Here is a 27,090-nt window from a genome sequence, read left to right as displayed (position 1 = left end):
TGAAATTATTTATTAGTGCCCGTAAAAATCATTTGCCTGTGCTGTGTTCTGGCAAATTCATTTTATTTTACAGGATTTAAAACCACCAAAATAATAAGTTTTAAATAAATAAATAATAAAACCAACACATAACATTTGCTCTCAGGTTGCCCCACTTGTGTCTCAACATGTTAGCACCATCCTTGAGACATAAAAGGTTAGCAGAGATGTTGTCCAGAGAAGGGGTAAGGCAGCTCAGGGTAGCGTATTTCCCCTCAACAGCTGAGCACTTTGCTTCTGCTGCCACACTGGAGAGGCTCACACACGTTACTTCCAGCCTGCCAGTGCAGTACATGTTTAGTCTTTGTACAGAACCAAACTACTGCTCATCATGTAAATATGAAAAATAAAATTGAATCAGAAATCTGATCCAGCAGCATGAACAAGAAGTATGTACACAAAACCATGAGAGGTTTTCACTGAGGGCTCCCTTGTATAAGCTGGACTATCTTATCATACTCTAATTTCAAGAGGAATTCAAGGAGGTGTAACCAAATAATATAAGGTTAGAGCTCCACCCTTTCTAGAGTATCAATTCTTAGCACAATGATGATCAGCACAAGGTCTTCCTTGCCCTGGGGCACCTCTTTTGATTCACATTCTTCTTATGCAGTGGTCTGAAGTACCCTGGCAACAAAATAGGGAAAACAAAACAATAATAGAAATCCTGTGAAAATACAATGTAAAATTCTACCCACCTGCCACTCCTCACAGGTATCTTGGGAGGAATACTCAGTATAGCTGGAAGAAGGAGATTTATTTACAAATTCAGCATACAAGCTTGAAAATAGAGCACCTAGTTTTTTTTCCCCATCTACAGGAAAGATCAGATGAAGGGAAGACAACTAATACCAAGCTAAGTTGTCTCAGTCCTGCGCAATGATAGGAAAAGCTATGTATAACCACAAAATACTGTATGTATAAGCATGAAATATGTAAAACAGGGATCATTTAATGATTTTACTTTGTCACATATAAACAAAATACTTGTATGAATTCAGTCAACAAGTGTCGAGTGTTTGGCTTTCTGGCTGCACTTCCAACTGATTCAATTGGTAACTCACCAAATGCAGACTAGATGAAAAGTCTAGTGTCTTTCCAAAACTCTACAAAGGTGTAGTAAAGACAAAGAAGTACAGATATAAAACTTCTAAATAGAAACAATGGTTGTGTATTAAGAAATATTCACAGGGCTTCAAAAAAACCAAACATAATTAAAGATGCAGTCTTATAGAATTAGATACAATGTCTGGATAAGGTTGAAGTCCTAGCTGTTTGTTGTCTTTCAACTTTTGTATTATAATTCTGGCAAATTCCTCTCCGTGGCTATCTGAGGTATCGAGTAGTTGTCGGACTTTTGATGTCCTTGTAGGTTTGGTGCTTATAAGTTCATAGTCTTCTTTCATGAGTAAAAATCGTGATAGAAGAGCATCCAGTGACTGATTCAAACATGCTTCGGTCATCTGATCAATAATTTCTTCTCTTTTACTTTGGATCCATTGATGAGCTACATTCTGTTGCATTGTTTCCAAAACAAAATCTGAGATCAAGGAGGATTAAAAAAAAAAAAAAGAAAAAAAGATTTAATATTTTAACACTTCTTGTTAATAAATAGTGCCATAAAACAAAGAATGAGCTGAGAAAGAGCTGGTAGAAAGTTTTCTTTTCTTTTTTTGGTCAGATATTCACTTGATTATTATCTTACATGCCACATTTAAAATGTTGTGATAGTTGCCAAACTTGCTGGTTAGAATACAATTTTTATTCCAAATCACAGAATAATTTAAGTTGGAAGGAACCCTCACCTGGTCTAATGTTCTCAAAGCTATCCAAAGATAAGTCAGGTGTCTCAGGACCTCCTCTGGGTGAATTTTGAGCATCTCCAAAAATGGAACTTCTATAGACTTAAACTATTCTAGTGTTTGACCCAACTTGGTAATAAAAAGAGAGAGGTGCTAACTTAGCTTCAATAAAAATACCCCTGGGAAGTGTACAGAAAAAAAGCCTGTATAGCTTCCAGAACATATTCCTCAAGTTGAGGATTTATACAATAAAAGCTACAGATCCTCATATTCCCAGGAGTACCCCACCACAGTGGATCCAAGATTCTGTGCAGAAGGCTGAAAAAAGCTTTGCCCCTTCTCTTGACATTTTCCAATTGTCTCTCAGAAAGTAATTTTTAAGTGAATGCTTCCAGATAACCCACTCACAGTCTCAGTCAATGTGTTTTCCAGTCTCAAGTGCCCATAGTAATCGCAGTTACTCTTAGTGCTATATGGATGAGAACCCCTATGTTGATAAATGCCCTCCCCACATCTGTCTGTGAATTCAGACCACCTCTCATACCTATTCCTTTCCTCTAGTTTCACAGAGGAAAAGGCTTCATGAAACAAAGTACGTGCCACTTCTCATGAGAAGTTATAAGCTCCATTTGAAGCAAATTTATAGGAAATAGTTTATGTCATGACAGACTGCTAGAAGTATGAGGCATTTAAAACTGAATTATAGAATTGTCAAGATTTGGATGTATTTAGATGGCCTCAAAAAAGCACTTCAAATTTCAATATAGAACTTTATCAGCAACTATAAGTTTCAGCAGGGGGATGAAGCGTTAGATATTTATAAAATTCCACATTATTGGAATAGCTAGCTAACATTTTTTATTTTTTTTTCCATATTCTGCTGGATTGAAGCACTGCTACAGCAGTAGGGGAAAGGAGAAATAACATTAGTAAAGAGAATGCTCCCAAGGCAGCAGGAAGTAAGTTTGCTTAAAATTAGAGGAAAAAAGCTAGGAACTACAGGTACACCTACTATGCCACAATTTACATTATCTTTACTTACTTATTCTGTAATAGAAGGCTACAATGACAGACTCACTTGCATTCTTTGCAGCATGCTTTGTTTGCATTTTACAGATGAACAACAGTTCCAGTTTCCAATTCATACGTGCATATATTCCATATTAGGACACTTACTACGGGACTTGGAATTAAATCAGTATTTCTATACCTGAAGGAATTGGTGATGTCCGCAGCACAGATGATGAAGAATTTGAGGGAACTGAAACACTCTTGTCTGACAAGGGAAGATAACTGTACGGATGCACAAAAAGTTTGGCACTTTGAGTTACGGAGAGATTTTCATCCATGCTCTGACAGCTGAGAGAGTGTAGACTACCAGAATCTCCATCTTAGGAAAAAAGAAAAAGAAAAAAAAAAAAAAAACATTCATTATGCTTGTAAAATACCACATTTAGAGCAATTTTGTAACACAAATTGTAAACAACCTAACATCATTTCAAATACAGCACACTATGCCTTCAACTCAGCTTCTCAGCACATTTCTCTCCCTTGTCTTTTACCAGGGCTTGACTGTGTTTTTGGGGGATCTTGTTTTATTTTAAAAGAACACAGAATAAATGCGAACTGTCAAAGCTCTGATGGACAGAAATTTGATGTGGGGACTAGAAGAACAGAATAATTCCTGAAGTGTTTCCAAAGAGGTGTGAGTCAGCATGAAAGCTAATTTGTTTTTATGAAGTTTGGTAGTGTAACAAAGGTGGAAAGATTAAAAATGATTCAGGTGGAGGTAAAGAACATGAAGACCAATGAAGACATTCAGTGGGATGTGAATGGAAGATTTTGGTAGTCTGATGAAACAGCATATGATATCAAGAAAGCTTTGTGTAAACTTTGTGAAAAAAGGGAAAGAAGGATTTTTATCAGATGGGCAACATAATAGTTTCTACTTTCAGGATTTTAATAGCAGAAAAAAGATGATTATGGATACAAAAGTGGCAGTTGGAGAGAAGAGATAAACAGCTGATCAGAAACAAATGACAGGGTATATACCCAATTCTGTACATAGTTTTCATTACAGACTTTCACAGTCTCACTTGATTAAGAGCTTTGTCAATGTTAACTAAGAAACAGAGATACTGAGATAAGAATTCAGGAGAGCATTTAGTGACAATAAGATGTCGCTCCATGCACGATTTGGGATTTACGGGTACATGACGAATGTGGGATTCTGAAGGTGTATGCTTAGATGGGAATGTTGACCTGTCACTGTAAAGAGCAGGAATAGGAAAATGTGAAAAAATCACACTAATTATTTAAACAGAACTAAAACTCATGATTCTAAATGGACTAGAATTCATAGTAGCTAGTGTTTTATTTTGTAAAAGGCAAAGAAAGTAAGCAGGGCAGAACTATGTACTGTGATGCGATACTATCTGTGCATGAATGAGAAATTATAAGGAGAGAACTGGTGTGAGAAAAAAGCTTTAGAAAAGGATTTTAAAAAGTTCTGCAGGGCTAGACTGTTCTAGATCTCTAAGCACACACAGATCTCTAATAACAGTAGAGACAAAACTACTGGAACTGTAAAGTCCAAGCAGAGGGCCACAAAGATGATACGGGGCCTGGAGCATCTTCCCTGTGAAGACAGGCTGAGAGTCCTGGGTCTGTTCAGCCTGGAGAAAAGAAGACTGAGAGGGGATCTCATCAATGTGTATAAATACCTGAGGTGTGGGAGACAGGGGGATTTGCCCAACCTCTTTTCAGTGGTTTGTAGGGACAGGACAAGGGGTAATGGCCACAAAATAGAGCACAGGAAGCTCCACACCAACATGCAAAAGAACTTCTTCACAATGAGGGTGACAGAGCACTGGAACAGGCTGCCCAGGGAGGCTGTGGAGTCTCCTTCTCTGGAGATATTCAAGGCCTGTCTGGACGCTTACCTGGGCAACCTGCTCCAGGGAATCTGCTTTGGCGGAGGGGTTGGACCCAATGATCTCTCGAGGTCACTTCCAACCCCTTCAATTCTGTGATTCTATGAACTGTACCAGTTCATAGAACTGACCCTGACTAGCGACCATAGCATAAAAAAAAAGAAACAAGCTAATGACGTTTGCCAATGTTATTCAGAAAGAACAGGCTAACCCAGATTATTCAGAAAGAACCTACTGGACACATAAGTAAAAGAAGTGGAAATTCAGTAGCACAAAATATGAGATCTATCTTCAGGCAGGGCCTGGTGATTTGCAATTGACATGAGGGAAAAAAATGGTAAATTATTCTCTAACAAAGTATAATGTGAGAAAAGAAATTCTAAGATATATTAAGCAAAGGTTTTATTTCAGACAGAAAACAGTTGTTATACCTCTTTCACAATATTAAGTACAGAGGTCTAGTAGCTGCCTTAGTTCAGCAATTTAAGTTAGAAGATGCACAGAAAGGACTAGCAGGATACAACAATAATGAAGTATTTCATTTTACAAAAGGACTTCAAAAGCGTCTATCCTGTTTATCTAATAAAACAAAGTGTAGTAGGAGATTACTCTCTACAGGGGAAGTAAAATGGGAAAAGAGGGAAAGAACTACTTAAACCTAAAGTAATACTCAAGAACAAATGTGTATTAGCTGACTAGAAAAAAGGCTATTGGACAAAGTAATAACATACACTTTTACTGGCAGCTTGATTGGTTCTATGAAATGAATGCCTGCAGTTATGAAAGAATGAACTTGATGGCCCAGGAGGTACTTTGTAGACACAGTACTAAACTTCACTGATGTACAGATAGATCTTCAAACTCTAAGAGTGACTAAAAAGTTGTAGATGGGAAAATAATTTCCTTTTCAGAATATACCACTGCAGAAGCAAGTCATAAAATGAGATGCTGCTCCCATCAGTATCCATTTATATAGATGTATGGTTTGAAGGCATGATACAATTCTAGAATATAGAAAAGGCCCCACTTGGAAGGGACCTTCAAAGATCATCAAGTCCAACTGATAGACCACTTCAAGGCTAACTAAAAGTTAAAGCACATGAATGAAGACATTGTCCAAATATCTCTTGGACACTGACAGGTATGGGGTATCAAGCACCCCTCTAGGAATCCTGTTTCAGTTTTTGACCACCCTCAAGGTAAACACATTTATTTTTAATTTGAACCACTCTCAACCTTCCTCTGGTGCAGCTTTGTGCCTTTATCACTCATCCTGTCATTGGCTCACAGAGAGAAGAGACCGGCAGCCCCTTTCACTCTCCACTTTCCTTCCTCAGGAAGTTGCAGAGAGCAATGAGATCACATTTTGGCCTCCTTTTCTCCAGACTAAAAAACTCAAGTGTCCTCAGCCTCTCCTCAAAGGACTTGCTTTCCAGCCCTCATACAAGCTTTGTTGCCCTTCTCTGGATGTTTTCAAGTACCTTAACATCCTTTTTATATATGTGGGCACATTCATCAACTGCAACATAAAACCTCATTCCTGAAAGGAAGAAATACCATGTTGCCAAACACGCTCAGTAGAATCCTAGAAAAATAGATGAATTCCTTGAATGAAATAAAAGCAAGACCTGCTTAGATTTGGAGTTAACATGCTCACCTGAACATGAGCCAGCAGTGTGCCCAGGTGGCCAAGGCCAACAACATCCTGGCTTTTATCAGGAGTAGTGTAGCCAGCAGGACCAGGAAGGTGATTGTCTCCTTGTACTCAGCTCTGGTGAGGCTGCATTTCAAGTACTGTGTTCAATCTTGGGCCCCTCAGTACAAGAAGGACATGGAGGCCCTGGAACATGTCCAGAGAAGGGCTGCAAAGCTGGTGAAGGGCCTGGAACACAAGTCCTATGAGGAGAGGCTGAGGGATCTGGGGTTGTTTAGCCTGGAGAAAAGGAGGCTCAGGGGAGACCTTATTGCTCTCTGCAACTACCTGGGGGTCGGCCTCTTCTCACAGGTAACTAGTGATAGAACTAGAGGGAATGGCCTCAAGTTGCTCTATCAAAATACATTGGGTTTGAACAGCCATTGTCACAATTCCATTGATTCTAATTGCTGTTAGAAAATAGGGGTTTTGTAGACACAGGCATTACAGTTTCTCTACACACACAGCAACATCTAAGCAGTAACTCTATAAAGGAACACCAACTGATCAGTCAGTTTAATTGTACCATAGTCAATGATCTCCACAGGAAAAATTGGCAGTTTTGAACAAAGCCCAGCAGCAACAAGTGCTGATATTTACCATTATGGTCAAGCATTGAAGTAGGCTGCCCAGGGAAGTGGTGGAGTCCCCATTCCTGAAGGTATTTAAGAGACTTATAGACATGGCACTAAGGGACATGCGTCTTGGTAGAATATCTGCAGTTTTGCAGTGTCCAAGCACACTTTTTGATGCTCTATAGCAGTACAGTTAATTGTCTGCTTTCATACCAATGGTCAAAGGATGCCCCATTGTTTTGCAATGTAAGTTTATATTCTTTCAAAACTTAAATGCAGTTTTAATTTCATAATGTATTGCTATTCCATCTGAGTCCCGGAGCTTTTTTCTGGCTTCTGATGTCAGCAAAACCTCAAAACCGAGTTTTGCCTAGGAATTTTGCCAACTTTTATTGGGCAGAGGTATTAATACAAAAGATATGTGCAGACACATTTGCAAGCCAATCTCTTTAATGAAGCCATTTCGCTGAATGAGAAGTGATCCAGAGGTTGGGCTGTATTAGAAACTTTCAGTTTACTCAGCACGTCACAATATTTAGCCTTTTTATATTTAGAAGTACTTCACAAATTATTAACTCAACTGCCAAGATGAAGAGACAAGCTTATGCTATTGCTGCACTCATGGCCCTGAAAAGGAAAACCAGTGCTGTGAGGATTTGTCAAGTGACAGGAACATAAAATCAGAGCTAAAATACATTAGTTTCTCAGCCAGAGTACTAAGTTGACAGCAATAAAACACATCTCTTTTCTGACATAAATATATCCAATGATCTCCTATGCAAATTCAACATCACAAAGGGAGCATAAAGCCGTGATGGCTAACTAGATTTATATGAAGTCAAGAGTATCTACCTGATGAGAGGATATTACACTTGGGAATAGACTTGAGTCTTGACATATCTGGAGAGATGCTTCGAAGGGGAAGTGCATCACAGTGTATGGAGGCAGAACATGTTTCCTGAAATGATTCCAGTTATATAATGACAATTAATACATTTAATAAATAAATGCACATTAAACAAATAAAAAGATGCAATGATACCTCCCCATCACGGTCTTTTCCTTATTTTCCAAATACTCAGTAGACAGCACAATTAGAATACACTAAGACAAAAGAAATATATGTAATCCTGATACTTGTGTTTTTCCAGAGCAGACAGCAATTTTGTATATGAATTTAACTATTAGTAAGAATCAAAAGAAGCAGCACTAAGGACCAAAACTTACAAACAAATCCATATGACCCTATGTAAGCAAGCTGCACAGAGGTGTAAGGAAGCAGAAGCCAATCACTTGCAGACACTGTGTGCTGGATTCCTCCTGGAGCATATGCCTTTTCCACAGTTTGAGGATATACCAAATGTACCTTTCTTATTTCTGCTTATTGAGCCTTTCCTATCTTCACTTATATGGCTGTGCACATGCTGCACCCCAGCTCAGCCAATGCATTTTATACCTTTCCTGACTGCACAAGAAAGTAAACTGCAAAACTATCCCCCCTTACTAAGATATCTGCCTTCGAAGCTCTCAGGATTTTTAATGATGTTGACATACCAGGGAAGGTCCAAATTCAACATGCAAAATATTTACCTCTTGGGGATTCAGAGGTATATTTAGAGATGTTTTCTCCACATCTGTTTTCTTTCCACTCTTGTGAATACATTGTGATTCATACCGCAACTGAAAGAGATGTTTTTACTTATATTAAATTTCTGATCTGTTTAAGCCTGGTACAGGACTAGTTGAATAATAAAGGACATTGTATTTTGTTTAGCAAAGAAAAGCAGAAGTTGCCAATTTATTTTACCAACTCACGACTGCAACAAAAGCTACTTACCTTTGATCTCTTTAAGAGAATTACTGCTTCCAGCATAGCTATTTCATCAAACGTTCTCAGGACTGGTTCAAGGTCTATTAAACACTCTAAACAAAGAAACAAGGATTTGTTGAATGATTTAATGTGGAAGTCTTCATATTGCTAAAACTACTTCCTTATATTTGCAAAACAAATTTTTATTATTAATACCTACCAAACTACTCATGATACTAAACAGAAGTTTCTTGCTTTCACCTGTTAGAACAGTTTTGCATCACTAAAACCAATTCTGATTTGGCCACCTCAGCAGCCTGGATCCAGGACTATGTCAGACTCCAAGTCTTGCATTCCTGGAATGGACAGATTGATGGATTTGCTGTTTAGAGCTTAGTGATATGGTTTAGTGGAGGACTTGTTAGTGTTAGGTCAGAGGTTGGACTAGGTGATCTTGGAGATCTTTTCCAAGCTAGATGATTCTGTGATTTCAAGACAGACCCAACAAGCTTGATCTGCTAAATGGGACTAAAAGGTGCAATACTTCAGAATGTGTTGTTCTACTCCCATTCCAGTAGTGGTGCAAAGAATTATGAGGGGGGGGGGGGGGAATAAAATCAAGCAACAGAACTCCACAGAAATATCCAGAAGAGATGCTGTGATGGAAGACCAGAGGAAATTGTGATAGTCAAAGCACTGACCTACCACATCCAGTGAATCCAAATGATAATCGGCATGCTCAAAGGCAGTGAATCATAGAAGCTAACATCATCTGTCTGCATAGGGAGCCACATGACAATTCAATAAGCAAGTGACAACATGTGCAATGCTCCCTTGCCTTTCAACGCTGAAAGATTTGTGAAACCAAGTATTTCAGATTTGAGGATGACTATTATACAAACATCTCTTTTGAGACTGGGCAAGTATAACAAAATGTCAGCAAAGGATGACAGCACGTAACAACTACTGCATTTCTATAAACTCCACTGATTCAGCAAAACCCATTTACTGTACCAGAAATCCATTACACTGCATTCTTATTAATGTATTTTTATTCTTATTATAGTTTTACCACACTCCTCCCCCATTAACTTTTTTTTCACTGGCAGCTTCAAGACATTAATTCAGTAGCGGGATTCTTGTTCTCTTGCATCAGCTAACACAGAGTCTAGAGGTTTGGCATGCCATTTTCTGCACTGAGGTACTAGGATTGTTAATTTTTATTGATTTTAATTAAACTGCAGGTTTCAAGACTGCAGAATCAACAGAATTACAGATCTGTGCAGAAACATGACAATAAATCCTTGTCCCTTCTTTATATGGGGAACAGTGAGGTTAACCAAGCTTTTCTATTTAAAGTTTATTTTAAAAAGTAGGGTTTGGGTATGTTTTTTTTTTCCCGTTTTATGGTAATTGCAAAATTTCCCAATCAGTGAGCTTTACTTCCCTTAATTTTGCAACAGTTTTGTAACTTCCTCTTTCTTTTTATGATAGTAAAGTAGAGGAAAAGCAATGCATGTTTCCTTCAAAGACCATCTTACTACCGGCACTGCACTAATAACAGAGCCAAAGACAGCTCACACTGTAGTCATATCCTAGGTAATTATCACTTTTGTGTGACCACAGACATTGGCTGCTATTTTATTTTGGGCATGTGACAGAGGAAAGCAAGAATATCTGCGTAAATGGTATGATTTATCTGTTCTTTCTGATTTTAGAAAATATTATAAATTGGTTTATTTAGTTGGAAAAAAAAATCCACAATTTAAAATCATACAAACCAGACTCACACCAAAATGAACTAACCTTTCATAATGTTCTTAATGCAAAAGCAAAAATGGTTCTAAAGAGGACACGTAATTCATTTTGGAACGCAAACTTTGAAAATAAAGATGCTCAATCTGTTTGGCTGTGTGTCCATTTTTTTTTTTTCAGCCAAACTGATCCATAAAAGTGAAGTTATGGACATTTCTTTTTGAGCTGTCTGAACAGCAATTTTCTAATACTTTCCAATTAAAATGTATTGTGCCTATAAAGGCTTTAAAAATAACAAACTTCTGTTCATCAAATCTTCAGGTAAAACATTAAGATTGCTGTCCTACTTGTAAAATAAAATAAAAATAAAAAAATAAAAATTGGTATTTCAGGTAGGAGCCGTTGCATTTCCAACCTAAGCAGTGAGAAACTCAAAATAAAGGACTGCTTAATCCAAAGCTCTCTGCACTGTTTTACACTTGAATGAATACTTTTAGTAACTCTCATATTGTATTTCCTTTTTCTCTCCACGGTGATCCAGCGTTCCCTACATAATTAGGATTGCATTTTCAAAAGGAGTAGGGAGGGACATCTTAAAGCACACTCAAATTAAACAAAGTAAAACTTCTTCAGTTCGTATACCATGCCACTCTAATCTTTGCAAGCTTGCTCTTCAGTCTTAGGCTCTAAATTCTGTGATTTGCTGTAGAAAGGCTGCAAGTATCTATAATTAATCTCATGGGCAAAAAGCTAAACAAAGGAAATATGAAAAGAGAACGTTACATGTGTGGCATCAACCTGCTCCTTCTGAATCTGGGAGGTGGAACAATCAAAGATAAAGTCCCAGTGAAAAAAGATTTATACATGCAAACATAAGGTGAAGTCACTACAGCTCATCTAATGAGCAATGGTATGTTTGCAGGCTGGCTTACAAATCCCACAGCATTCATACTATTTTTTACCTCCTCCCCCCACTTCCTGTGAATAAAAAATTAAAAGGAAGTCTTCCCTTCAAAATAAACTGAAAAAAAAAGAAGCCCAAGTAATAAACCATGCTACTTTTTCCTACAGGGAAATTAGAGACAGCAAATGCAGGAGACTCCAACTAACAACTCAATTTTATCGCACACGTAACTCCATTCACAAATTAGTTTATAGGCATAATGGAAGCACACAAGTATCTTATCACATGCAACCTGACTGTGCAGATGCATCTTTTGTCATCTTTACTATTTCCCTCTTGAGACTATAACTATTGCTCTGTTAGTACCATGTGAGACAGAAATCTGCCAATTTAAAAACATTTCCTCTTTACTCAAGATAAACTTACTTAAGAATGATGGTCTTTCATCCGGGTTTTGTGCCCATCCACTTACTATCAATCTGATAACGAAAGCTCGATGAGGAATGTCCATTGATAAACTTTCTTCACTTAAGTCTAGTCGCTGTCCTTGTGACACACTATACATTATCTGCAAGGGGTTTATAACTTCTGTCAAAATAGACATCATGCATTCATTAGAAATATATGCAACATAAATAGCTTACTATAGGAGGGACAGTTTAGATTTCAGCCATAATATTTACAGTTCACCAAAATAAGGCTATTTTTTTTTAAACAAAAGTATTTTGAATTTATTAATCAACACCAATTTGAAAAACAACAAAAGGAGAGCCTAATCTGAGAAGAAACTCAATTCTTCAACATGCTTACAAACTGGATTATTACAAAGTAACCTGTAAAATGCTTAAGCACCCAGGTATCAGGTTTAGCCTTTACACAAGGCCAGAAAAATAAATTACAGGAAAAGATGGCCTTACCTTCAAATGGCTGTTTCCTTGACATCACTTCCCACATAATAATTGCATAACTGTTTAAAGTGTAAGAAGTATAGAAGATATTAGATTGCTGACATTGATAAAACAATGTACTCAGCTTATTTTATTAGAAATGTTTCACTAAAATGACCCTGCATGGCACAAACTGGTCTGCCTGCTGATAAATAGAATGACACCCTAAACCTATGCAAACTAGCAGGAATTTTAATCAATGACTTCAGCTGGAATGAGTCAATATTTTGCAAGTACAGGAATGCTACAGGGCATATAAGCTCCTCTTCCAAATCTGTATTAGCTCTGCTCCATGTTGTGAATTACATATGCGCAGTGTAAATCTCAGCATGCAAATCTAACTTCAGCAGTATGATGCTTCCCCGGTCCTGATGGCCACTCCGATGTCCCCACAGGGAGCAGGATGCAGCAGACAGGATGGCTCTCACCACACCTATCCTGACACAAACTCAAGAGTCTGGTAAGATACTGACTTGCACCAGGAGACATACCCTGGTTTCTCCCACAGACACGTATACTTTCACGTTATGCAATCATCTCTGCAAGAAGAGATGTCACTTTTACATGCACTTTACAAAATAGACTTTTGGGAGGAGCTTGCCCAGAGAGGCTGTGGAGTCTCCTTGGAGACCTTTAGAAGCCACCTGAATGTGGTCCTGGGCAAGCAGCTCTGTCTGGGTGGCTGTGCTTGAGCAGGGGGTTGGACCTGATGCCTCCAGAGGGTCCCTGCCAGCCTCAGCCATTCTGTGAAGAATAACAGCCAACAGACGGAACACACATCTGCTCACTCAAATCAGTGACATTCTTTTCCATTCACATCAACAGGAATGGAAGTGGCCCAGTGCATACAAATCTGCTCCATTTTTAGTAGACTAGTCACTCTCTTCAGTCAGCAGGACATATTAGTATAAAGGTAATTCTAAATAATGTAATTTAAGTTACAAACTTCTTTAAGTGCAACACCGGCTTAAGTTTTATATAAAAAAAATCAATGCAGATAAAGCAAATGAAAAAATAAAAATACTGGAAAGAAAACAAATCTGGCTTTTCTGTATAAGAATAGGAACTTGGCATGAGGAATAAATCTAGTAGTTCTAAGCCTGAAGTGAGTAAACAGCAAGTATTTTTGCTCAAGAGTATCATTTCCAGTGCCATACATCCTTATAAAGCTACCTTCTCAACCAGTTTCTAATCATGTTTAAAAATTGATTTTAAACATTTATTTAAAAAAATTGTAGATCTGAAATTGTAAAGTTTAATATTTTTTTAAAAAATAATCCAATTTCCATGAAGCCACTTTACAAAAAAGATAAGAAAAAAATGATACAATGCAAAGAATTATGTTTTTCTTGAGTAAACATTCTTTTTAACTACTGAAATAACTTCACACAAAGATAATATCTTCCTAGATCACCAAAAAGTACCAAATTTTGCATGCAGGCTACACTTACCTTCCTTGAAATATTATAAAAATTTAACAACTGCCAGCCAGGCAAAAATTAAAAAAAAAATTAAGAATGAAATAGCTGAAGCTTAAAATCAATCATTCAAACTAAGCTTTCCTAACTACTTATTCCATTCGAAGTGCTTTGTTTTCAATTTTAATAATAATTTCAATAACTTGTAATAAGAACAGTCCTCCTTGTCAGAAAGACTGCTTTTGATGCATTCCTGAGAAATGCATGCAGGCTGATTTATTTGGCATGGCAAATTATTACTTGTGAAAGTTAATACTGCTTGGATGCTTTTTGTTTAAGCAATTTGTTTCTTCAGAAAGATCACAAATTCACTTTGCTATCTCACCTAAGTTTTATCCGCTGTAGTCTATTAATCAGACACCCAGCCTTTCATTCAATTTGGAATCTCTCTATAATTAAAGATTATTCTCTCTGTTCTGTAACACCACAGCATACCACTTCTTGCTGATACTCCCTTTACCGTATTTATGTTCTCCTTTCTTATTTCTGCTTCACAGCACTTCCTTCTGACCCTGGGCACAGGTCTTTGCGTGTGATATTTCTGGTGGTCATTTCCTTCACCGACTCTTTACCTTCAGATTTTCCAGCCTTGAACTTCCATCTGTTTTCACTATGCTTTCTTACTTGCTCTCTCCTCAATCTCCCTTTCCTTCTTGATTTAACAGTTTTCTAAGATCTCTTTACCTTTTATCTCTTATTTTCTCCCACTCATTTGTAATTTTTCTGCATGCAACTTTTTTCCTAACATTTAGCTTCCTCATCCCCAATCACTCATTAATACACAATCCGTACTTTCAAATCCTCTAAAATCAGAAGCCAGAGTAGGTAACTTCACATTGCTACTTCTTCCTCCACAATACATTGGTGTTCCTTTTCAATGTCTGCCTCATCTATAACTTCTCCTCAAAGGGTGAGGAAAGCAGAATGTCAAAGAACTTTGTGTGCTCCTCAAGAGTAAAGGGATAATTTAAAGAAATAATGGTCTCTCTGGATGTCAGTAAGTCCCTCTGAGGCTGATTTATCTTCCACCAAAACACAACCCTGTCACAGATAGCTGAAACTAAAGATGGTAAAGTGCAACACAGATGGACTGTCATAGTGATAGGCCTCTTCATACCTCCTAAATCTCCATCCATGTATGATAATTCCCTCCACAATTGCTCAAATAACCTCTGAGCTCTGTGAACCTCTTCAAATTAGCTGATCATAACTCTAATATCCTCAAAGCCATTTCTGTTCTTATACAGGCAGCCACCACTCAGCACTGTAACTCAGAACTGACTGAAGCAAATCTACCTGAACATACATAAAGTAAGCTACACCTTAAGTAGGTCTCTATTTGGAGATAGTGAGAGACAGGAGATCTCTACACTTCCTCCAACCCCATTACCCTGTTTTTTCTAACTCCTTTAAAAAAAATCATTTTTCTTCTTCCCTCCCAGTACATTCTGCCATTATGTTAATTGATACACACAAATTACAAAGGCGTGTGAATCAAGGTAACGGAGTGAACATTTTTTTCCTCCCTACATTCCCTGTATGTATACACTCTCATTCAAAGGAACCAGTCTCCTCTGTCTCTTTTCACAGTTCTAGTTTAAGCCTTGAAGTATTACACTTCTCACAGTGTTTCCTAGAGAAACGGGCGATCAACAACTCCAGCTACCAATTGATTCTTTTTTTCCTGATTCATTTTGCTTAGACTCTTATTATTTTCAATAATGTTGAAAAATTGCTGAAAACATGTTAAAGCCTAATTTCAGCAACTCGGATTTGATTCAGATTGCAAAGCCCCCGTGAGGACAGCACAAATTACCTGTAGATATCGTGTTTCACACTTGCCCGGGTTTTCTGACTGGGATTGTAATCTTCAGGTGGCATGTAGATGATGGTCCCTCCTTCTGGCAAGGAAGTTTCGCTGCGTGATTGCGACATGGATATGACACGCCATTTTGACATGCCAAAATCTGCAATCTGGAAAGGACAGAGCAGCTGTTCTAAGAACTGGATTTATCGGTTAACCCTTGTTACAAATTCCTCAAATACACCTGAAAGAACAGCTTGTTTAAAATCCTTAACCCGACACATAAAAAGTATGTGGTTGTCTTAACAACAGGAAACACCCGCTCCAGTGCAGAAAACATTCCCAGTTCATGACTCACACTATTCCTACAGCACTGCCTTGTCCTGTTGTTCTTTTAACGATGGATTCACATACTCTGTGGCTGGGGAATCTATGGTAGAAGCCTGTCCTATACGAAAATCACTTTATTTCATGGAAAATAAGCAAACCAAAAGACACTGAGCATTTCTAGCTCACTGGCTGTCTAGCATGCACAAAATTAATAAAGATCGTAATACCTCTATGGAATTTAGCCTGCACATATCCCGGGACAATTGCTCTTACAAAAGAATTTTAGGACAGTCCACCTCATCCCCAAAACTATGAAGCATTAATCTCAGATTAAAAAATTTGGTAATCTGAAATTCTGCGCTGCAAGAAGTCACCAAATATTCTATTTATTGTGACCTCTGAGGCCATCCCAAAACAGTCTCCTTGCCCCTTCCTACAGAGTTTACAGTACATCTACATCAAGAATTATCCGACTTAGTTAACATTCCCAGACATCCACCAGGCAGGAGCAGGATGTCAGACCAGGTTACAGGCAGGGAGATGCACAGCCAGAAGAATAAGCTTGCTGGTGGTGCTGCAGTGTCCAGGATACAAGGGAGAAAGAGATGTATGTAGACACAAGAGCTCTGGACTTGCCCAGCATTTGTATCAGAGAAAAATAATTTTCAGAGATGACTGTGTGAGCAATTACCGTAATAGAAATAAGCTTTCTGGAGAGTATAAACAATACCCTTGTTTTCTTTACAACTCATACACTGAAGCTTTCCTTGCTGTTACAGGTCAGGTTATCTTGTTCACTCAGTTGATCTGATACAGTTGGAAGCACTCTATGAATGGTGTTGCTTTTATACACATACAATACTTTTCCTATTTAGCACATGTGATTTCCTTCCTTGTAATTCCTGCCAGCTGTCCTAAATTAGAGAATCGTGCTTCAGCCCCAAAAACCTTCCTTCCAATTATTCTAGCAAAGCAACTGTTTATATGTGGCCAGGCAGTGAACCAGACTGCACCAATGCTGCTAGATTATAAAAAAACAAAAGTGTGGATTACTTGGGCCAGTTCCCAGTCAGGTTTATCAGGAAGCTCTAGAGATGGTGACACTGGCACAGCTGAGTGGGAGGAGGTATGAGCTGCTGAGGGCGTGAGCAAAGGGAATGCTGTGTAAGCTGCCTTGCTGCCACAGAAAATGTCTTTGCAAGAGAGAAAGAAGAAATCAGCACTGCATCTTTGATCTTTGCTCAAATGACCGACAGGAAGATTCACCTCACATTAACTGAAGCAGTAGCCATTCAAGATTAAATTAGGTGTAAGATCTCTCTTATTTCTCGTGTATACGAGTAGTTCATTCCACCGACGTAAAAAATAGAGCATCTGAAGGGAAAACAGCTTAAATTTTTGTTATTTTCATTAACAAAAGACCTCTTGCAATTATAGAATCACCTAACATTTTGTCAGAAGTATTTTAAATCTCTTTTCAAATATCATTACCATGATCTGAAAAAGACAGAATTAAAGTTTTAAACTCATTACTTCTTCATGTATATTTGCTTGTTCTAGCAGCTTTGAAAGAGCCATCTCAGCATGTTCAAATTTTGAAGTTATGTTTTACATGTTCTCATACTATACTAACAGAATAAACGTGCATATTGAATGATAAGCATCCAATGGTGTTAACATTAGTGTTTGTTTTTTCTGACCTCTAGAACTAACTTGCCTGAGCATCTCAGATAGGAAAACTTTCTATTTTCTACTCAAAAAGGGCCAGACATAGCTACCCGTGGGAGGTTATCATCAGAAAGTGTCACCACTATTGAGTAACACTGCTATAGCAGAAGCAGCCCACATTCTGGAGTTCTGGTCTTTGTTTAGATGGATCAGAAATCCACACTTGAACAAAATAGAGCTTTCCAAAGAATTTGTAAGTTCTGTCTGCAAAGATAAAAAGCAAACATCTGGCATACAGCTATGTCCCTTCTGCGTGGCCACAACCCCACTCTTCTCCCTCTACAGTAATTAAACACTTTGGCTCATTCTGGATGCTGAGAAACCTAATAATTAAATAACTTTACCTTGACATGAAACTCATCATCCAGCAAAATATTCTGGGTTTTCAAGTCATGGTGCAGCAAAGGAGGATTCATGTTGTGCAAATAGTTTACTCCCAAAGCAATTTCATAAAGAATGCGGTATCTCAGGCACCAGGGAACGTCGGGATACATATCTTTCTGCCAAAATAAAACCACAAAACCAGAATATAATCCTTTGTTCTGATCTGACAAGATAACACAAAGGTTTTCATAATAATAAGAAAGTGAGTTGGACAAGCAGTAATCTTTTAAAAGATATATTACATTAACTGCACATTGATACTGGGTAGCTGTTAAAACAAATACATAACTATTATTCATGCATATTATGATGTTATACTTCCAATCCCCTAACATTCATACAGTTCATGACAGCTATACATAGTTTGTATCTAGGACATTTACAATATTACTCATAATTACTCATATGGAAATACGAGTTACAGATGAACTACACGAAGCCTGTAAACCATGGTCTATGAGTACTGCACAAAGAAAGACACGAATCATACCTGCCACTGACACTGGGGAAAGAAAAAAAAGAAAAAAAAAGCTGTGGTGAAACTAACCACAAAACACTACTTTTAGAAATGTAGGTACAACAACAAAAAAGCAGGGAAACTCAAATCTTAAAAGTTACCTTAACACAACTTCATTTACGAGAAACTACAGAAGAGACTGCAGTGCTATTGATACACAGCTACAGCAGCTTTACATTACCTAGGACCAACCTAATTGCAGCAGCTGAGAGTTCAGCACAGGTGAACTTAGGCCTAGAGTAAGACCTGATAAAAATATCTGTATTTGTTTAGATTAGCAATACTTGACTTCCATATATATATCTATATTAATAAAGTTTCAAATTAAAGAAACAAAGTCACCTTTTTGTGATATTTACACTGCCAGCAGCTCTGAAAGCCAGATTAAAGTAAACACAAGTATTTCAGCTTCTAATTACAGAACAACAGAGATGTTAAACATGATTGTACACAATAATTTATCATTTAGCCTGTTATGGACTACAGCATTACAGGAAAAAGTGCATTACAAGTAAAGTCTACTGAGCTTGGTCACCCTTTGGGGGTACAGGAAGTTCATCTGAGCAACATAAACTACCAGTGACTGTCCTTTAATTTGAAGTATTACTAATAATAAACTTCACTACACTACTTCCCTTAAGTATGGAAATCACAGTCTATTTAAAACAACCAAGGACAATTTAATAACTTTGAGTACACTTACCCCATGTAAAAGGTCATTTAGTGATCCATTAGTCATGTACTCCGTTACTATCCCAAGAAATTCAGGCTCATTGCAAATTCCCAAAATTGGCAGAATGTAACTAAACCTCGCTTTGTGCAATATCTCTGCTTCTTTTAGAAGGTGGTTTCTATCACTTAAATAAAAAGAAAATAAAAGAAAGCAAAGGTTACCATACTATTAGGAAACTCTAAGCAAATGTAAGGTTCACACTATTCTGTTTAAAAAATTACGTATCTATATGCAGCACTACCACCTTTCAGTATTTTTTCCTACCACATCGTGCTTTGATAACAAGATGCTTGCTATAAGACGACTCAGAATCTGCAAATACCAAACGACTTCTCTACTTTTGCTGTTCTACACAAGTATCTCTATTTCCACAAAACATTTCATCCATGTTTCCAGTAAATAAGGATACCGTCAGAACTCCAACGAGCACCATCCTGAGCAACCAGAACAGCAACCACCAACTATACCTGTCCTGTTTTACTGTCCATCTTCAAACAGCGAGTGTCCACTGTGGCCCACTATTTATCTCCTACAGAGTGGATCTGAATACTTATCTCACATTTTTCCAGTATTTTAACGTAGAAGACGCTGGTGTGCACTAAGATATTATTGGTTAAAGGGATACACCTTCACCTTCTGAAGGAAAAGGATGGACCAGCTGTTATGTTTTCATGTCAATTGTTTGTTCAAACTGGGCTCCTGCTTTGAATTGCCCTCTAGAAAACAAAAACAAAACAAAACAAACAAACAAAAAACTTTGATTGCACAGGCAGCAGAGAGAGACCAACACCTGAATTGTTACGGGCACCTGAATTTGGTGGTGTGAATGCCCTTTGTTATTGTCAAACCTCTTCATAAGTGTGAATTCAATACATTTTTTCAACTTCAGACCTTGCAGCATATGGTATGTGAAGTCAAAGTTATATTAAAAAATAAGTATGCTTCTATTCCCCCAAATGGAAGATTTTTTTTGCATGCTGTATATTTCAAATCATACTATATCTCAAATGGTATATTATAACTCAAAAAGCATATATGTCAAACATCCCATAGTGAGGATACTCAGACCATGAAGGAGTCTAAGAGAAAAAAAAAAGATTTAGATTTTACACCAATCGGGACTGATACAGGTACAGGTACATGTGTAGGATAACCAAATATGGGATTTTCACAGCACCTCTAAGACTGAGCCTTTGGATGTGAGCCAGCCTGATTCAGCAGCTGTATGGCTGTGCTGGGGCAAGGTGGCATCCAAGCCAAGTCCATGTCCATCAGGACTCAGCACAGCGCTGTATCGACCTGGTGATACAGCTCCCAGGTGAGAGCTGCCTTGTGTCCATCCAGCTCAGAGCACAGGCTGATGGGTCCAGAGGGATGTGGACTGCTCAGTGTAGAAGTAACCCTTGCAAAGAAAAGGCCTTCAGAGTATATGCGGAAAAAGGGAAGCCTAGAGAACTAAAGCCTGCTGCTTTTATGACAGCAAAAGTTAGGATTTAGTGGTATGTTAAATTAAGGCTAGTTGTTGGTCCCTGTTTTTGAGATGGAAAAAAGCTTCTATTTTGGGAAACTCTAGGTAGTGATCAATGTAAAAAGGCAGTCTTCAGGAAAAGCATGGGACAAGATGCACAGCTCCCTCCCTCTCTCTAGTAAAAACTAGGTTTCAGAAAAATTAGGGGTTTTCCCAGACCACGAGGCACATCTGCATGGGATTCTGCTGTAACCGGGAAACGAGTTGCAACACACGGAGGTTTATTCCTGCGCCTGTAAGTCACTTCACCTTTGCCTGCTCCACACCAGAGGGGCATTGAGCAACGCCTAAACCAGCAGGAGCCCACAGCGGCTCCCAGGCTGCCTTGCTGTTGGGCAGGTCGCACACCAAATTCTGCGATACACAGCACAGGCTTCCTGGTTGGAAGGATTAACTGCACCGTCAACTCTTCAGCCTTCCGTTTTCACAGCAGGTTTTTCAGGATGGTATGTTATATTGCCTACAGTACAACCCACAACTTACTTGCTGCAGAGACACGGAGCAGATTTACTGCAGCTTTTGGTTATTCCGATAATATTTCTGAGCTTTGCATGGTATATAGCTGTTAACTGAGTTGTTCTGATTACCCTGATTGCCCTTTTTGTCAAGTTTTCACAGGTCAGATGTCACACTGATCTAAATCCTAGCAAGGCTAAAAATAACATTTACTGGTTTCTCCCAAGTGAGTTCAGAGAACAAAATACTGCATTTCTGATTTGTAGGCATTTAAGAAGACATTTACATTAATGAAAATGAAACCAGTAAACTTAACAACAACACAATGCTTCTGCTTAAAAACATAACCGAGGCAACATTTCAGAGATGAAGCCTGTGTATTACACACACTTGGGGAGTAAGTTGTTCTAAGCCATCTAACCTCTTATTTTATACAGTAGCATATTGGGTCAGAGGATTAGAAGTCTTGTGGGCTAGCTTGTAACACTTCCGAAAACCAAACCCCAAAAACTTGTGAACTGAGGAACAGCTGACACGTTTTTACACCCATGTCCTGATGGCTTAAGCGTGCAAGATCAGAAGCACAAACGCACACTCGCGTGTCCACACTCGCGTGTCTCAGCTGCCTATCTGCCTGACAGCCGATCAAAGAAAACTCAGGCAGTAAAGATGAAAGACACCGATAGACGAAACAGGAGGCAACACCCTAAGGAGAGGCAAACTAGCATTGATGTGGTAAAAAAATTGGCATTATAGAGAGCGAAGGAGGCAGAGGCGGCTGGAAAGTTGCTCCCTGCTGCTGGGGTGACAGCTCGGCAATGAACGTGCTGCCACCTGACCCCCAGGAAAAGGGAACGCGATCGCTACCAGCTGACGAACTGGTGAAAACCAGCAGTATGTGGGGGTCTGTAAACCTAATATTTAAAATCACGGCGAGACCTGGGGCAAACCACTCCCCACCCCCCTTCAGTACCCCGGGGAGGGAAGCAGCGGGGCCGCCCCCCGTCCCCCCACCGCCCGGGCTGAGGCGGCTCCCCCTGTCCCCCCATGTCCCCCCGGACCCTCCCCAGATCCCCCCAGCCCCCGGCACCCCCCTGCCCGCCCCGCTACCTGTCCAGCAGCGGCCCCTGCAGGCACTTGAGGGCCACCGGGACCCTCCAGTCGGCGTGCCGGGCGGCCGACACGGTGCCGTAGGCGCCGCGGCTGAGGAAGCGCAGGTCGGGCAGCTTGCTGGAGGGGACGGCGGGCAGGGAGCAGCTGATGGCGCCCGCCCGGCCGCCGCCCTCCCCGCCGCTCATCCTCGGCCGGTTCCAGGGCCGGGGCCGGCTCCGTGCTGCTCGTAGGGCCCCGGGGTGCCGAGGGCGGCCACGCCGTGTGTCGGCCGGGCGCTTGAGGAGCCCACAGCGCCCCAGCCCGGCCGCCCCGGCTCGTCTCGCCGTCCTTCCCCGCCTCTCCCCACACCCCGGCCCGCCTCCCCGCCGGCCCCCGGACCCGCCGAGGAGCGGCTTTCCCGAGGACGGCCGTCAGGCCCCTCCGCGGCTGTCCCGCGGGGATTTATCGCGACAGCGGCGGTACAAGGAGAGGCATTGCCGAAATTTCCAGAAAGCGATCGCCGGCCCTGCCCGCGCGGCCCGAGCTGCCTGCTCAGCCGATGGGTTTGAGGTAACATGCCGTGAGGGTTAGTGGGAAGGTGCTGCACGGCCCGGGCTCCGAGTCACGTTTTTCGTTAAAAGGGATTTATTTCAGTTAGAACTCTGTGGCTTTCCACAAAGGAGGGACGGTTTCACAGCCACGCTTCCAAACAGGGCGTGCAGAGGTGAACGGAGCCAGTGCCTCGCCTTAACGTGTACGGATCTTGGGCTGTTTGCGGCTTTCACCTTCCCTCTTCTCACCCCGTAGTGGCTAGGGAGCAGAGAATGAGGGAAAGAAGCCAAGTTTTTGGGCTGTGATATTGGGTGATGTGTCACAGCGTGTGGCTGGAGGCATGACAATTATTTTTCAGTTCTGTTTAGGCCTAGAGCCCATAGAATTATAGAATCACAGAACAGCTTGGGTTGGAAGGGACCTTAAAGATCCCCTATTTTCAACCCCCTGCCATGGGCAGGGACATCTCCCTCCAGGCCAGGTTTCCCAAAGCCCCATCCAGCTTGGCCTTGAACGCTTCCAGGGATGGGGCATTCACAGCTTCTCCGGGCAACCTGTGCCAAAAAGCAAAGAAAGCAAGTCCTGAAGTGTCCTGTTTTCAGCTTTCATTTGGTCTGTATCCTTCAGGCACACTAGATGATTACACAGAAGTATAATTTCAGTGCAAAGCTTGCAATACTGAGTTTTTAGCCATTGATACAAATACACGCCTTTCTGTATTTACCATGTCAGTAGTTCTATTTGTCATCCTATTTCAGCTTTGTTACGTAAGATTTTATTTCCTAAATAAAATAACATGCCATGGACATACACGGTGAGTATGTGCTACAAAACCCTTTTTTAACTCCATACGTATGGTATTTCCCATGAAGAGATTATGATTATCACTATACCAAAACTTTTAAGATATCATATGAAAACAGGATGAGTAACCGGAGTAAGTAGCTAGTTGCTGCTTTCTACAGGTCCTTAGGAATTTTGTCAGAGTTTGAAGACAAACTTGCCGGTAAGGGTGGAAGGGGAAGAGGAACTTTGTGATTCACGTTCTGTGACTGTAGCACTGTGGTGAGCTGCCTGTTTTGTTGACAATCTAAAACAGAAGTTTGAAGAAGATAAACTGGTGACTCGGAGTTCCCAAAATGAGAGGCTGGCTACCAAGGGAAAAATCAGAGTAAAATATCGCTGCTTCTGGAAAACCCCTTCATTTTCCTTTAGTAAATTTAGATTCATGTTATCAGATAACTTAAATGACATCATAACTGGCTTAAATTTTCATCATTCAAGTGAAGTGGCATAAATTGCTGCTAAAATACAAAGTAATTCCAAAATAAATCTTTAAATCATTCCTTTGAAATTCTGCTGAAACTGTTAATGGTTGTAAAACTCAAATACATTGTGGATCAATTGAAGTTTTGTCTGTGGTGTCCTGATTTTTAGATTCACAGTGCAATTGTCTTTGAATCTATGTTGTAGTGGCTTACAGGAAAGCTGTGTAACAATACCTGTTGACTTTCTGTTTCCAACCATAAATCAGTACATGGCCTTGTGCCTGAAAGACTTTCATTATGCTCAGTCACAATACATGCAGTTGATTTTCCTTTTAATCACTCAGTTTTAACCACTCTTGAGAAATACCTTTATAATTGTTTTTCTCAATCAATACAAGACCTAACTTGTTTCAGCAGTTTATCATATGTAAAAAATTGTAAACTTTTTTGTTTCCCTTGCTACTGATTTTACTTTAATCCCTTTTGTATCTCTAAATGTAATCAAGAATCCATTTTTGTAATAAATGCCAAGTGACTGCCAGGAAAAATCTTTAGCAGATTTAAGGGTAATCAGTAACTGCATGGTGGACTCCAGGTAGCTTCTACTCTTTGAGTATGCTCAAGATTGAGAAAATAAGCATTTTCATGTAAAACTCCACATATCTGCTTATGCAACCATAGCAGCACCTCAGACTTGGCTTGTGCAGGACGTACAACTCCCATCAGTGACGAATGAGTGTGCAATGGACTTACCCAGCACGTGGTCTTAGAGAAGAAAAGCGCAATGGGACAGGACTTCGCGAGGTAATGTATGTTGAAGCTGCTTGTGCCAGTCCAATTTGTGTATTCCCATCAAATGTTAGTGGAATGCAGTGCTCACTAGAAGAAGCTTGAGCACATCACTCTGTAAGCACTGGTATTTTCTACTCCAGTATGCTGGAATCATGTGAAATATTTAAATCTGTAGGAAGTTCTAGAGCAGCAAGCAAGTAAATGTTCTGGGTAAATTAACTTTATTGTTTCTGTCTGAACAACCCTAGGATAAAGAAGGTCAGAATTTAGGTCCTGAGCATGGGACTGGGGAAGAAAAGTAGGCTGGTGTTTTACTCCTGTTCCTGGGGCTGGCTGTCAGAACAGCTTAACTTGTTATTGCAGAGGCCCTTAGCAAACACAAGCCCATTAAACTGTGATTTGAAAATGTGCAGTTGGCAATAAAGAAGATGCATAAATAATAAAACAACTGCTAATAAAAACAACTGCTAGTATATATGATAATAACCTTTTAATACATTATTTATGCAATAACACTTTTTTTTAGCCTAATTAAGTCTACACTGTTTCTGACAGTGCTGCTGCCACATTTGAATGAGGAGGTGATGTAATCCATAATTCACCATCTGTCTCATTGTGTCAGGTGATAAATGACCTGGTGCAGCAAGCTGTGCCTTTCCCATTGCTTGTTATCTAATGGACACAATAATAAAAAAGGACTCCATGATACTGAAATAGAAGTTTCAAAATCCTTCACTATGGCTATAGACAGGATGCTTCTTCACATTGGCTTCTCAGGGTAGATAAGGTTTTTGATACAACTGAAGCTTTTGTTAAATACTGTTTCTAAATTATAGAGTATTTAGGCCGTGGAGCAAAGAAGCAGCTGCCTCTTGGTTTCTTCTTTGAGTTTTTAATTCCCATTGAGCATTTGCATATTGAAGAAGTCCTTGGTCTGCCTTGCTTCTTCATATGGGAATTTCCACATAGATAGTGAGATAAGTGAAGGTCCAGAACAAAAAGGGTATTTTTAGTATAATTTTCCTTATACCTTGATTAGTGTTTTAATAAACATAATTCTCTGTCATGAATTTAAGAAGTATTGACCTTCCTTTTTTATGTTGTTGTTGTTTATGTTTTTTAATGACTTTTTTTTGGGTGGTATTTACAGGTACTTTGCAAATAGGATAATGGCAGGATTTAAGTGGCAGGGTTTTTGCAAGTAGGATTTTATGGCAGGATTTAAAATGGTAGGGCCAGCAAAATGGAATTGCTATCTGGCCCACAAAGTCTGGGGAGGATTGTATAGCAAGCTGCTCTATTTTAAGCAAGGTAATAATAATAATAAAAAAAGGTAAATGGTAAATGATTAAAATCATACAGCAGAAATAGCTATGTCTTGTGAAGATAATTGAACAGTTACTTGGGTCACTAATGCAATTTTCTGTGAACATGTAACATTTAATATCCATTATCATGATTTATTGCATATGACTCACCTGAGGACAGGAAAATGCTAATCTTAAGTACACTAATCTGTATCACTTAGATAAAACTATTTAGATGAGCATATGAAGTAACAGAGAAGTGTGGCAGTAGTCAGAACACAGACTTCTGTATTTCGCCGTTATATCTGTCACTAAACTTTACTGTATTTTGACTATTGGACTTAAGTATGACAGACTTCATTACCTATTTAGTATCCTGAAACATTTGAGGAATGTATGCTATTTTTCTCTTAACTACTCACAGATCCTGAATTTTATATGTATATTTAGAGTTGAATAAAGGATTATGCTTTAGAAAATGTGTTTTCATTCAGTAATAGCAGCATCTTTGTCCTTGCTTTTTGTGGTGTTTACAAGCTTTTAAATGAAAAGAGAATGTATATTTGTTTTATAAGAGGTTTGTTTAAGGAATGTTTTCTCTTCAAAATATTTCTGTATGTTTTGTACTACCCACATACAAGGAATAAAGGAGTTTGGTATTGA

General features: G+C 39.3%; 1 protein-coding gene and 1 long non-coding RNA gene across 2 annotated transcripts; one reads left to right on the top strand and one right to left on the bottom strand.

The window, feature by feature from the left end:
- Nucleotides 1–46: 46 nt before the first annotated feature.
- Nucleotides 47–24,108, bottom strand: RIPK2 (receptor interacting serine/threonine kinase 2). The gene is made up of 12 exons (XM_035318589.1): nt 24,024–24,108; nt 22,527–23,059; nt 19,403–19,556; nt 18,143–18,298; nt 15,753–15,910; nt 12,429–12,478; nt 11,938–12,099; nt 8,880–8,965; nt 8,633–8,722; nt 7,895–8,000; nt 3,052–3,231; nt 47–1,579 (listed from the first exon to the last, which is right to left on the bottom strand). The coding sequence occupies exons 2-12, from the start codon at nt 22,712–22,714 to the stop codon at nt 1,254–1,256; spliced, it is 1,656 nt and encodes a 551-aa protein (XP_035174480.1). The 5' UTR covers nt 22,715–23,059; nt 24,024–24,108; the 3' UTR covers nt 47–1,253.
- Nucleotides 23,594–27,090, top strand: LOC118162461. The gene is made up of 2 exons (XR_004748462.1): nt 23,594–25,132; nt 25,647–27,090. It is a non-coding gene; the product is annotated as an uncharacterized LOC118162461 (long non-coding RNA).

This window comes from Oxyura jamaicensis, chromosome 2, assembly GCF_011077185.1.
Source record: "Oxyura jamaicensis isolate SHBP4307 breed ruddy duck chromosome 2, BPBGC_Ojam_1.0, whole genome shotgun sequence".
NCBI lineage: Eukaryota > Metazoa > Chordata > Aves > Anseriformes > Anatidae > Oxyura > Oxyura jamaicensis.
The sequence above is the reverse complement of the archived record's forward strand: the minus strand, read 5'-3'. Positions and strand labels throughout refer to the sequence as shown.